The sequence below is a fragment of the Hipposideros armiger genome, unplaced genomic scaffold (assembly GCF_001890085.2).
Source record: "Hipposideros armiger isolate ML-2016 unplaced genomic scaffold, ASM189008v1 scaffold_597, whole genome shotgun sequence".
In the NCBI taxonomy this organism is placed as follows: domain Eukaryota; kingdom Metazoa; phylum Chordata; class Mammalia; order Chiroptera; family Hipposideridae; genus Hipposideros; species Hipposideros armiger.
Window position 1 is genome coordinate 26,319 of NW_017731947.1, and position 11,685 is coordinate 38,003.

General features: G+C 34.6%; 1 protein-coding gene across 1 annotated transcript; it reads right to left on the reverse strand.

Annotated features, from left to right (window-relative positions):
- Positions 1 to 442: 442 nt before the first annotated feature.
- On the reverse strand, positions 443 to 11,206 carry CENPQ (centromere protein Q). Its single transcript, XM_019624646.1, has 7 exons — positions 11,156 to 11,206; positions 10,001 to 10,127; positions 9,338 to 9,406; positions 6,278 to 6,407; positions 2,735 to 2,854; positions 2,522 to 2,599; positions 443 to 1,410 (listed from the first exon to the last, which is right to left on the reverse strand). Exons 1-7 carry the CDS (start codon positions 11,196 to 11,198, stop codon positions 1,279 to 1,281), a joined length of 699 nt encoding a protein of 232 aa, XP_019480191.1. The 5' UTR covers positions 11,199 to 11,206; the 3' UTR covers positions 443 to 1,278.
- Positions 11,207 to 11,685: the final 479 nt, after the last annotated feature.

Here is an 11,685-nt window from a genome sequence, read left to right on the forward strand (position 1 = left end):
AAAATTTGTGAGTTCGGGCTGTATTAGTCACTCCAAAAACATGAAGATTTAAGTTTCCAAGTGAAGAGTTTTTAAGTTTTAAGACGTTTTGTAAAATCTTTCACTTTTGGTTGCTTTGCCTGGCATGTAGCAAGCAGTCCAAAATATACAAAAATGTTTCCTTTAAATGCTGCACTATAGGTTTCCTTCCTTGACTGTTTTCCCTCGAGAATCCATTAATGTCCTCCTTGACCATCATTTTCGAAGAGGCTATTGCCGTTTAACCCCTTTACTGAGCTGCCCAGGGTTCCCTCATGACGTCTGGGCTCCCTCACTGCGATGAGCACTAAACTGAATTTGTTTAATTAAAGCTGTGCTCCCAGTGGTCTCTGCCCGGATGTTAACAGAATTGTGAACCTTCTCAATTAACTGACAATATATTCTAGGCGAGACAGAAAAATAATGAAATTGCAGTTATTTTATTTGATAATACATAAAAGCAATCCAGACAACATACTGTAGTTGGTCAGAATTAATTTTTGATATAGTTTAGTGATCATTTATTCACATGTATATACATATTATCATCACAACGAGGAAAGGTTTAGAAAGGATTTTTTGTTTTTCCTTTTAAGGGAATAAATGTGCTTATGTTCCTTTTTAACACTTTGATGAAATTAAAGTATGCTTTGATGACAGGGGAAAATAAGTGCTCAACATCTATTCACTAACTCAACCAAAGAAATCAAATGTCCACGTTACCTCCAAAGTTGAAGACACCTGGCAAATCTTACTGACACCACAAAGTCTAGGGAGTTATGTAAAAAAGCAAAGGCATTTGGGTTTTCTCAAGTTCCAGATGACCAAACAGAAAATGCGTCTTCAGCTAAAGAATAATAATGACAGCAAACATTTATGAACTACTTTTTATGAACTAGGACTATAAACACTTTACATATATTAAGACAGTATCAAATTTCCTCTGCACTAATCAATAAATGAGCTCTATTCAGCCATTAGAAATCATTAGATTGCGGCTGTTCTTATTTCATGGTTGCAGGCAAATAACTGGAAATACAGCAACAAAAATATGAATTCCTAGACCTGGCAACTGCTAAACACCGAGTTTTCAGGACTGTATCAAATGCTAATGGTAGATTTACAGAGGCTAATTTTAAATTGCATATTAGGAAATAATAAATCCTGAAGAAGCCTCAGCCTCTGCAATATCATCATAGGTTATCAGTTTTACAACTTTATAAACATTAAATTACTATGGAATAATCTAAAAACCATTCTTTAAGAGGCATCCAATCTCTTATAGGCTTCTTCGATGAAAGTTAACAGGTTCTTCATCTGGGATGAATTATGGAGAACGTCCAAGTCCTTCAGAAGAGGGAGCTGGTTTGGAATTTGTGCCAAAATTTCTTGCTGTGGGTACAGTAGTATAACTAGTTAAAATTGTTTTTATTGAGATACATTGACATATAAGATAGTTTTAGATGTGTAACATAATGATTGAATATTGGCATATATTGTGAAATGATCAGCACAATAAGCCTAGATAACAACCATTATCACACATAGTTACACATTTTCTTTTCTGGCGATGAGAACTTTTAAGATTTACTCTTAGCAACTTTCAAAAATACAATACAGTATCATTAACTATAGTCACCATGCTATATATTAAATCATTCCGATGACTTATTTTCCAACTGGAAGTTTGTACCTTTTGGCCACCTTTACCTATATAATTAGTTTTTAACCTTTTATTATGAAAAATATCAAATATGTGTTATTTAGAGGGAATGGTCTCATAAATTTCATGTACCCATCACTCAACATTAATAACCATCAACTCATTGTTGTTCTCCTTTCAAATCTATTATTCTGTTTTCCCTCTGCCTGTTCCCTCTCCTTTCACCCTAGGTGAATTATAGGTAGGAAACTTTCAAATTACTATTTGAGAAAACATGAAGACTTTCTACCACTGCAAACAATTTACACTATAATATCTACTGGGGCCCTCTGAAAAAAGATAGATTAACAGTGTATAGTCTACCAGGAATACTATTTTATAAAGAGTATTTTATAAAGTTATATGCCATAATACTATTTTATAAAGAGTTACACACCACTGTTAGAAGCATAAACAAAAGCAACTCTCAGAATTTACTTCCAGAAATCTGTCCTACAGTTATGACTACACAAATGTGTAAAAATATATGTACAAGGGTTTACTCAGAATCACCTGTAATTGCGCAATGTATTTCCATCCAGTAATTCACAAATTATAGTATGATATATCCATACAATGGAATATTATTAGCTATTGACAAGAACAAGACAGATCTACATGAACTGACAAAGAAAGATGTTCATACTCTAGTGCTAAATGAGAAAAATAATTTTGTGTAAGTTTTTATCATGAATTCCATTTGTTCTGTTTATAAAGAAACAGGGTATAATAGTTTTATATATGCAATTCATAACTGATGATACAGTCACCATAGTAAAAATATAGTAAATTGGTACTTACCTGAAGTGTGGGGGCTTTGAGACTTTTCTGAGGAAGTTCTGGAAGAGACAGTACCCCACTACTATCTACTTGAAATGTCTAAAGTAGAAAAAGAAAGCTACAGTTATTTCAAAAGACCGATTTCTCTCATCTTATTACACTAAACAGTTGTCTTGGTAGAATGTAAGCATTAAAAATCACACCGACTCTAGGAATGCATTTTCAAACAATTACCTGCTTTATCTCCTCCTCCTCTTCTTCTACCTCTCTTGTCAGAATTTCAATTTTGTTCTTCAGGGTCTGAATATTCTCAGTCATAGACTCTGTGGTCTCTACCATTTTATCTATTTCTTCCTGAGTCAGAAAGACAAAGTTCATGTTTTAAATTAAACATTTTATTAAATGAAACCCCAAAAGATATTTATACATACACATATTTTTAAAACACCTCAAGTATTGGAACACAGCTAGAAGAAACTTGCCAATATATTTTCATTTTTCTTTCAAAAAACAGGCTTCCTAGAAATGAATTTACCAATGTAATAATGCATTATAAGGAAACTTAATTTCCCTGGAACAAGGAGATATACCCCATATACAAGAACATGTCCTCAAAAACTTAGCAAAGATGCTGGTATCAGAGATTCTGGAAGACATATGTAACTCTAGCAGAGGCAAAGGACCAACAGCCAAAAAATCCTGTGTTCTGCCTATTCATCTCTACCCCCATCACACACCCCTGGAAATCACTGATCTTTTTATCATCTCCATAGTTTTGCCTCTTCCAGCTGCTAAGGGCTGTCAGCATTCCTGTAGCTGCATCACTCCAATTTCAGCATGTTTACACACGGCCTTTTCCTTCATGTCTCTGAATCTCTTGTAAGGACACTTCTATCTCTTGAACACTTGTCATTGGGTTTAAGACCTACCCAAGGTAATCCAGGATGATGTCATCTTGAGACCCTAAACTTAATTACACCCGGGAAAATCCTCTTTCCAAATCACATTCATAGGTTCCTGGACTTAGGATTTAGACATATCATTTTGGGGGCCACAATTCAACCCAAATAGAAGAGAATGAATAATAGCACTGAATGAAGTTAATATAATAAGGACTAAATTTTTTCATTAGAAACTTCTTAAAATTAATTTTGTTCTGTTGCTTTTGTTATTTTCTTTGGGCATTCCTACCATACTCAGTTGTATCTTCTTTGCCAAACTTTTGTATTTGTCACTTTTTCTCTATACCTTTAAAAAAATCTTTCAGATCCTTAAAACTTTCTCCTTATTGTACCCTCTATTTATTGTAAGCATTACCTGTTGTGTTTGCTTTAGCACTCCTTTTAATTTAGTCTGAATATCTGAAAGCCTTTTCTAATTCTTTCCTGAATTCTGTAACTTCATTTTTTTTAGTACAGCAGGTCCTCGAATAATGTCAGCTCTTTCAATGTCATTTCGTTATAACATTGAGAAAAAAAAGAAAAAATGATTCCCGGCTGGGGCCACCATGAGTGTGTGGCATTTGCACGTTCTCTCCAGGTCCATGTGGGTCTTCTCTGGGTACTCTGATTTCTTCCCACGTCCCAAAGATGTGCACGCGAGGTGAACTGGCATGTCTACATTGTCCCAGTCTGAGTGTGGGTGGGTAGGCGTGAGCATGCCCTGCAATGGGACGGCGTCCTATCTAGGGTGGGTTTCCGCCTTTTGCCGAGCTGCTGGGATGGGCTCCAGTCACCTAGGACCCTGAACTGAAATATATGGGTTGGGAAATAATTATCTTGTTTTTATTAATATTTCTTAAATGTATGCATAACACACATTTATTTCAATGACTTAGATTGTTTTGGGTCTTTATTTACGAGTCTGGTGATGTCTTTGTGACCAGAAATATGCTGTAGGAACTTAAATCTTGCTTACATCAGTTGATGTATGGTAAAATTGGTTTCATTATATGTAGTTTTGCTTCAAGTCACAGTTTCCCAGAACTTACTGACTTACTGTATTACTAAGAACCTGAGGACTACTGTATTTCTAAGAGTAGGACTTAAATGATCTTACTAAAAAAAAAAGAAAAAAAGATATATAGTGTGAGGTGCTGGATATGCTAATTGTGTTAAGTATCTTACAATTTTGTCAATTACACCTCAATAAAGCTGACATTAAAAAAAATTAATGTAATCCAACTGTTCACTAAGTATTAGAACTAGTGCTAGTACTAAAAATATATCCTTGAAAAGTAGTAACACTGGGATGAAAATTAAACAGCTTACATTATAAAGTGAGGTAACCACTAAAAAGTACCACCCTATTAATTTATTGGCTCGTCGGGAAAGTCATTATGTATTTTTCTGTTTTTCAATGCAAAAATGCGTCATGACTTTCCTGACGACCCAATATAATACAGGTAGACTTGTTGCTTAGAAACTAATACTTCCGATGTTATCTCAATTATATGGAAAAATTGGAATGAATTATTTGTAAACTTTCAATTATTAGAATTCCTTAGGGATGCATTTCTTGGATATACTACCACCATTTACCACACTGCATTTAGCATACTGCTAACGAAGACCTAAGCACCACATCCACAAACAACTTTGCTATATGGTCCAATACGTTTTAGTTTTTATAATTATTTAATGAGCCCCCTAAGGTTGCTTTTATTAATTGTTCAAATGTCCACTAATTAAAAGGCTAAAGTGGGCCGGCCGAGTGACGTGATGGTTAAGAACTGGCTTGGGATGCCAGAGGGCCCCAGTTCGGATCCCACATATGAGGGCCAGTGACACTGCCCTCTACAGCTAAGATGCTGAACAACAGCTCAACCTCGAGCTGGGATGACGTGAGTCGCCGGCAAAGGCAGGTGGGTTGCCATGGGCTACCGTGTGTAGCCAGCAGCCAGCGTGAGAGGCCAGCAGCCACAGTGAGCGGCCGTCCAGAAGCTGGCGACTGATCTGCCTCGCCCGGGAAGAGCACAATGATGGTGCCAACTTGGGCCAGTGAAGCAACATCCTCCACAACTAGACTGAAGAGCAAAAAACGACAGCAACTTGTCTGTTCCCCTTCCCCCAATTCCCCAGCGCTGTTCCAATCCCCCCAATTTCCCAATTAAAAAAACAAAAAGGCTAAAGTTCATCGTGACAGCTAAAGTTATCTCCCATTGGTTTTCCACAGGATAATGATTAAGAACCATGCCGACGTCAGACTGACTAGGTTTGCATTACAACTTCAAGCAGTTTAAGGTTCAGCTAGAAATATCAGTATGTTTCTTTTTCACATTTGTGAAATGAGAATAAGACAAAGATAGAAAAGACCTCTTTAAGTCGTTGTGAGCATACTATAAGTGCTTAGAATGTTAACTACAACAAAGAGAGCCCTCATTACATGTTACCTATAATGAGAATAATAATAGTGACAACGAGCATGTTCCTGACAATAAAGTACCATAATACACAGGATGGGGAAACTAATGTTTTGACATTCTATAGCATTTAGTGATGAGTTCCTATAATTTGATAATCAAAAATACTAAGATAGTTCAGTTATAAAGTCTGATAGTACATAAAACCGCTACTTAATCACTAATATAATAGAAGTACTTTTAACACTAGAGGTCCCAAGTTTAGGCAAAGTTTGTGCTTTGATTAGAAAAAAAAAGATTTTAATGAAAAATGTCAAAGATCTAGTATTTATTACCAGAATATCATGACAATGTAAAAAACTTTTTGGCCTCTCCCCCTCACCCTTAATTATGGACTCCTTGCTCAAATTTCTTACCTGCAATAATGCCAGACCTTCTTCATTAGCTCTGTGCTGTGCCCTTTCCATTTTCAGTAGACTTGACACATTAGTTACATCTTTCTGCTTCTTGGGAGGGACTTTTAGGGTTTCAAACCGTTGTAGCAATCTTTGAGATAGAATAAAAATATAATTATTTATTTTTTGAGTACCATTAATATTATTTTTGCTTTGTTTTTTGAAATACTATTGTCATCTTTTTTGTCCTCATATTCCCAAGGGCTATAATATTCATTTATTAACAGTGGCTAACCTTAGCTGTAAGTCTCCCCAAAAAAGCCCTGACAAATCATCATTTAACCTTTCATTTTATTAAGGTTTACCTCAAACCATGGGGCAGTTAGGCTGTTTCATAAAAGAAGAATATTCTATTTTACATATTTAACAATTATTTATATACATTTTAAAATCAAAATTTCCTTGTGTGTTCTAAATGTGTTTCCCAGACTATTCCAGCACCTAAGTTTATCATTTATTGTGAATTACTGGATAAGAGATGGAGCACTACAGTGTAAGTCTTAACTATGACCCTGGACTCTGGTATCAGTTGTTTTAGAGAATGCAACCAAGAAAAGGGAACGTCTACATCAGTTACTCTAACTTAATGATTTTAAAGAAAACTGAATCCCACTGATTTTAAGGCAAATAAAACAGAGATTAAAGTGCTTTGTTCTAAAGTATTAACAACATGAATAGTATTCAGTATTAAAGCTAAAAAACCCTCCTTCAAATTGGGTTGATCAGATCACCAGCAGAAATGAAACCATTACTACCCTTCTGGCACAGAGCAATATAGCTTTTCTAGATTTGATTCTTGAATTCTATAGAAAGAAATCAAGGAGGAAAATCTAATTTTGGTCGCTTCTACCTAGAAGCATTTTGGGGTTCTAAAAAGTCCTACTACTTAATTTGAACAGTAGTGGAACCCAAGACTTTTATATTCCTGGGATCTTATTCAAAATATTAATTTTTGTAAAGAAAAAAGTAGGCAGTATAAAACCCAAGTCATAATTTTCATTAAGCTGTTGGGATAAACTGCAGTTATCCAGAAAATTATCATTAGGGCATCACGTTTAAGCATAAAAACCTGTCTGTATAATCTTCCCAAGAGGTATAAGTTTTCGATTTCCCAATTAAAATAAAGTTTCCATTTATGAATAGTTTCTTCTAAAAGTTTAGTAAGTCAATTCTGTGGGTCATCCACTGTTCCAAATGTTCTAATTAGTGGTTAATTTCCAGGATTCTTGCAAAATCCAATCAAGCTAAAAGTGTAACATGAATACACCCTGCTGTATCTACACCACCTAATCACCACTTATAACATTGTTTCTATAGGACAACTTTCCCAAAGAATGTTTCCCTAGAAACTAGTGGCTAGCCATTTCGTTTGAATAGCAACCCTCTTTGTCCCATCATTGGGGTAGGTATATGACCTAGTCTATATCAGTTGTAACAAAATGAGTTCAAAGATAGGCACATCACCTGAGCAGGGCCAACCAGAGTCCATCTCTCAGAATTTTCTAACTGAAGCTAAGAGGATAAGCATTTTCTTTCTCCTCTTTCTTCCCAAGTCTGGAAAGATAAATAGGGAGCTGTCTGTGCCTACAGCTCTAATGTAGTGAGGACAATCAATGTAAAAGAATGAAGCCATAATGCAGACAGAAGCAGAGATGAAACAAAAATATGACATAAAGGGTTCTTGTGGTAAACATCAATTTGGGAGATGCTAGGTTAAGCAAAATGAAACAGATTTATTTACTGCAGGGGTTTTTATATGCTAATGTATCCAATCATAATTCACTATATATCTCTTCTTTCAGAGTATCTTTAAGAATAAGTATCCCAAATATACTTCGAGAAATGTTGCTATAGGAAAATTTATTCCAAGATTCAATTATAATCAGTTTGCTAAGGCTGCATTCTGCTATGTTAGTAAAAGAGCAAGAATCCTGAATATTGTTACTTTGGGAACAAAAGGAAGTGAAGTGTGAAGGCAAAAATGAAGACACGAGGCAGTATTTGAAATATAGGTCTTTATGGCTGCTCCTAAAAAGACAGCCTGTATGTTGAAGAGAATTTAATCTTTCTGATGACCCGGGGAGATCACTGTGAAGAGCAGTTATTATGGACTGTAATAGTCTCATTTACACACCAAACATGATTATCAGCCCTATATTAAAAAAACCATAAATGGCTCCCCTTTTATTATGTATTAACTTATTAGCTTTTTTATGCACACCTTTGATATTAGGCTGTCATTCCTGTAAGCCATTTATAAGCATGCTTCCAGCAGTCTTTCTTTAATCTCTTCAGCCTCTCTCCAAACTCCCCCCCCACCTCATCCTATCCCATCCCATCCCACCCTATTTTGCTTCTATCCTTAAGAATTATACTTAAACTAAGCAAAATTTGTGTTCAGCCTTCCCAAGAAAAAAACAATAGGTCACAATCATTTCCAGGCAAACCTGTAACTAAAATCCAGATATTCTTCGATGAAAAGAAAAAGTGCAAATAGTAGAAAAAACTCGTCACTGAAAATCACCAGCAGTGGTTGTGACTTTTAAGAACACATGAAAAGAAATCTCCATTTGATGAAGAACAGTAATATCCTGGGGAAGCACACTTGTTGCTTGTGCAAATAATGTAGCACAATATGAAGCGAAGAAAAACAGCAAGAGGATAAATATTAGATAAGAGTGATGAACTGTTAACTTCAAATTGTTCAAAATGAACTTGAAGGGAGTTAAATTTGACAAAATATTTTTGAATTCTCAATACAGAAAAGTGAATTGTGGCAGTAGGCATTTTGTCATTTCCAGATTCTTCCTTATAAATTCTCTTAAACTTAATTCAGAATCGCATGTAGCATCAGTTTAGGTAGTATATTCACAAATTCTTCTTCTTTTTAAAACAAGAACAACAACAAAAAACCCAAATAAAAAACTTTTATATGCCACAAATATCTGTTCTGGCAACATAGGAACAAATTAGACTTTTATTAATATGTTTTAACCATTTTCTGTTGCATAACTACATTACCTTTTCTTCAGGCAGTTGAGATGATATTGAATTTGTTCCTTTTGAGTACCACTGTCACTCAAAATTGTTCTAGAAAATAAAAATAAAAAAGGACTGAATACATATTAGCTTGTATCACAACTAATATAATCTGTTTACTTTCTCTGATTTCTCTCAAGTGTGTCTCATTACTTGCCAGACAGAATCAATCATCCTTCCTTTGATAGTAAATACATTTTAAACAGAGGTATAATCAAAGTCATTTTTATATGATATTGTTGTAATTAATTTATATTCCTGACTCTTCTGATGGGATTTTAGTTCCCTGATGGCAGAATCCTGTCTTATCTTTTTTGTAACCCCTCTGGCATACTAACTTCCACATAGTGTCAATTTGAACTCAATTTCTTCCTAAAGTGTCTCTGTTGACAGAACTTGTCAAAAGTTTAGGCAGATCAGGCCACACAGACTTCATTTTTATTTCACTGATGGAATGCTAAGTTTCTGAAATTAACAAAGACTTTTTTGCTAAGGCTAATTCCATTAAAAGACATTAAATATGTCTTCTTCTGAAAGGGAAAAACACTCTACCACCATAAAATAGATAATTTTTAAAGGGATACTGTCTCTAGGAAACACTAAAGTAGAAATCAAAAGAGTAAAATGGGAAAAACTCATACTCACATTATTACTGTTTCCATAATAGTTTGCAAATGCTCTCTGCTACTCTTCGAAAGAGGCTGCCAAGTGTTTGTCTTGTTGGATGGTATCTTTACCTGTTTTAGACTAGTATGCTCTGTTTGTCCTGTCTCTGGTGAAATAGGAGACTGTCAGTCCAGAAGTTTCTATGTTTTTACTTAGTAAGTGATTGAAGTATAAATTTATCTAAAAAAGCTCATGGAACTATGAGAACCAAAATATTATAAAGCTGTATAAACTGTTTAATTTCCCTTTTATTACATAGCCATAACATGCCAGGTGTTTCATATGAATATGCTATCTATTGTTACGTTAACTAAAATATTAACTGATATTGCAGATACAAACCCAAGACAGTTTTAAATTAAGAATCAAGCTACTATTACAAGGATTTGACAAAAAATTCTGGTTCCGAGAAATGACCTGAATTAAAGAGCTTCATTGAGAAGACTAGAAATACATTTCTATCAAATGATGCATGGAAACTGGAACAAAAGGGATTAACCAAATCACAAACAGTGTTTAGCAGGTTGTTAATTATTCTACTTACAAGGGATAAACAAAGGAGATATACTATTGGCTCACATCAAAAATTAGTTTTGGAGAGAAGGGAGATTAAATAGTTATAAGAATGCAAAGCATTACAAAAGCAAAAGTACTGTGCACTACGGAAGTATAAAACCAGAGGCTATAACCTGGTCTTGGGTGAGGAGCAGGGAATTCTTCCATGAAGAAGTGAAGTTAATACTCCAAACTAATTTACAACAAACAAAATTAGCTTGTGATTCCAAACTAATCTGTACAGTGGTGGCAGAACAGAAGCATATTAGTCTTGAAGAGCAATCAGTAGGTATGTTATATCACGGGTCAGAAAGAATTCAGACTGTGGACACGTTGGTTTTCTCTAGTTCCTATCAATTTAGAACTCTACACAGTATTTTGCTAGAGGTGGTAACTAAAATTTCTTTTCAGTTGACCAAAATACTGATTAACCAGTACTACTTATTCTTGCAAAAATGAGAATGCAGCTGTTTATTACTATCTTTTGCTTTTGCAGAACTCAAAAACAAGATGCTGATAATTTTTTCATGAGTATTAAGTAGCTTGAGAAAGATTAAACCAGATAAAGAAAAGAAATACCTTCAGAAGACAGACGCTTTGGAGGATTTTCATTTTTTTTCATTGTGTTTCTAACCTAGAAGGAAAAACATGTGCATACACATGTGCAGAATTAAACATCAGATAAAAAGACACTGCTTTTGCAATATATTTGTCATGAATGTTGAAGGTATATATTATACCTTCTGCTAGATAGAAAAAACATATATTGCCAATTCTGCAGAAGAAGTGTATGTATGTATCACAAGCAAAGGATATACTAAAGCAATTCCTAGACAATGGTGATAATGTACAACAGAATTTCATGATATCAAACAATGTTTTAAAGAAATCAGTACTTATTTTGCCAGTGAAATAGTGTGACATACTTAACCTGCAAAACAAATAGAGGCATTGCCTAATACAGGGTAAAACAGAAAATGTTTTGATTATTTTACTTATTCTTTTATAAGAGATGGGCAAAATCATGGTAGAAATAAGTTAATTCCTACCAAATTAATTTTTCTGTTAATAAAAATCTCCACCAACTGACAGATTTCCTTGTCTTTTAA

What these genes read in the sequence shown, in the direction of transcription:
- CENPQ (XM_019624646.1), bottom strand. Translation starts at nt 11,198, where the DNA reads ATGAAAAAAAATGAAAATCCTCCAAAGCGTCTGTCTTCTGAAG. An exon ending in AAGGTCTGGCATTATTGCAG is followed by an intron (nt 2,855 to 6,277) that starts GTAAGAAATTTG and finishes TTTCTGACTCAG; the next exon opens with GAAGAAATAGATAAAATGGT. An exon ending in AGGAGGAGGAGATAAAGCAG is followed by an intron (nt 2,600 to 2,734) that starts GTAATTGTTTGA and finishes TTTCTACTTTAG; the next exon opens with ACATTTCAAGTAGATAGTAG.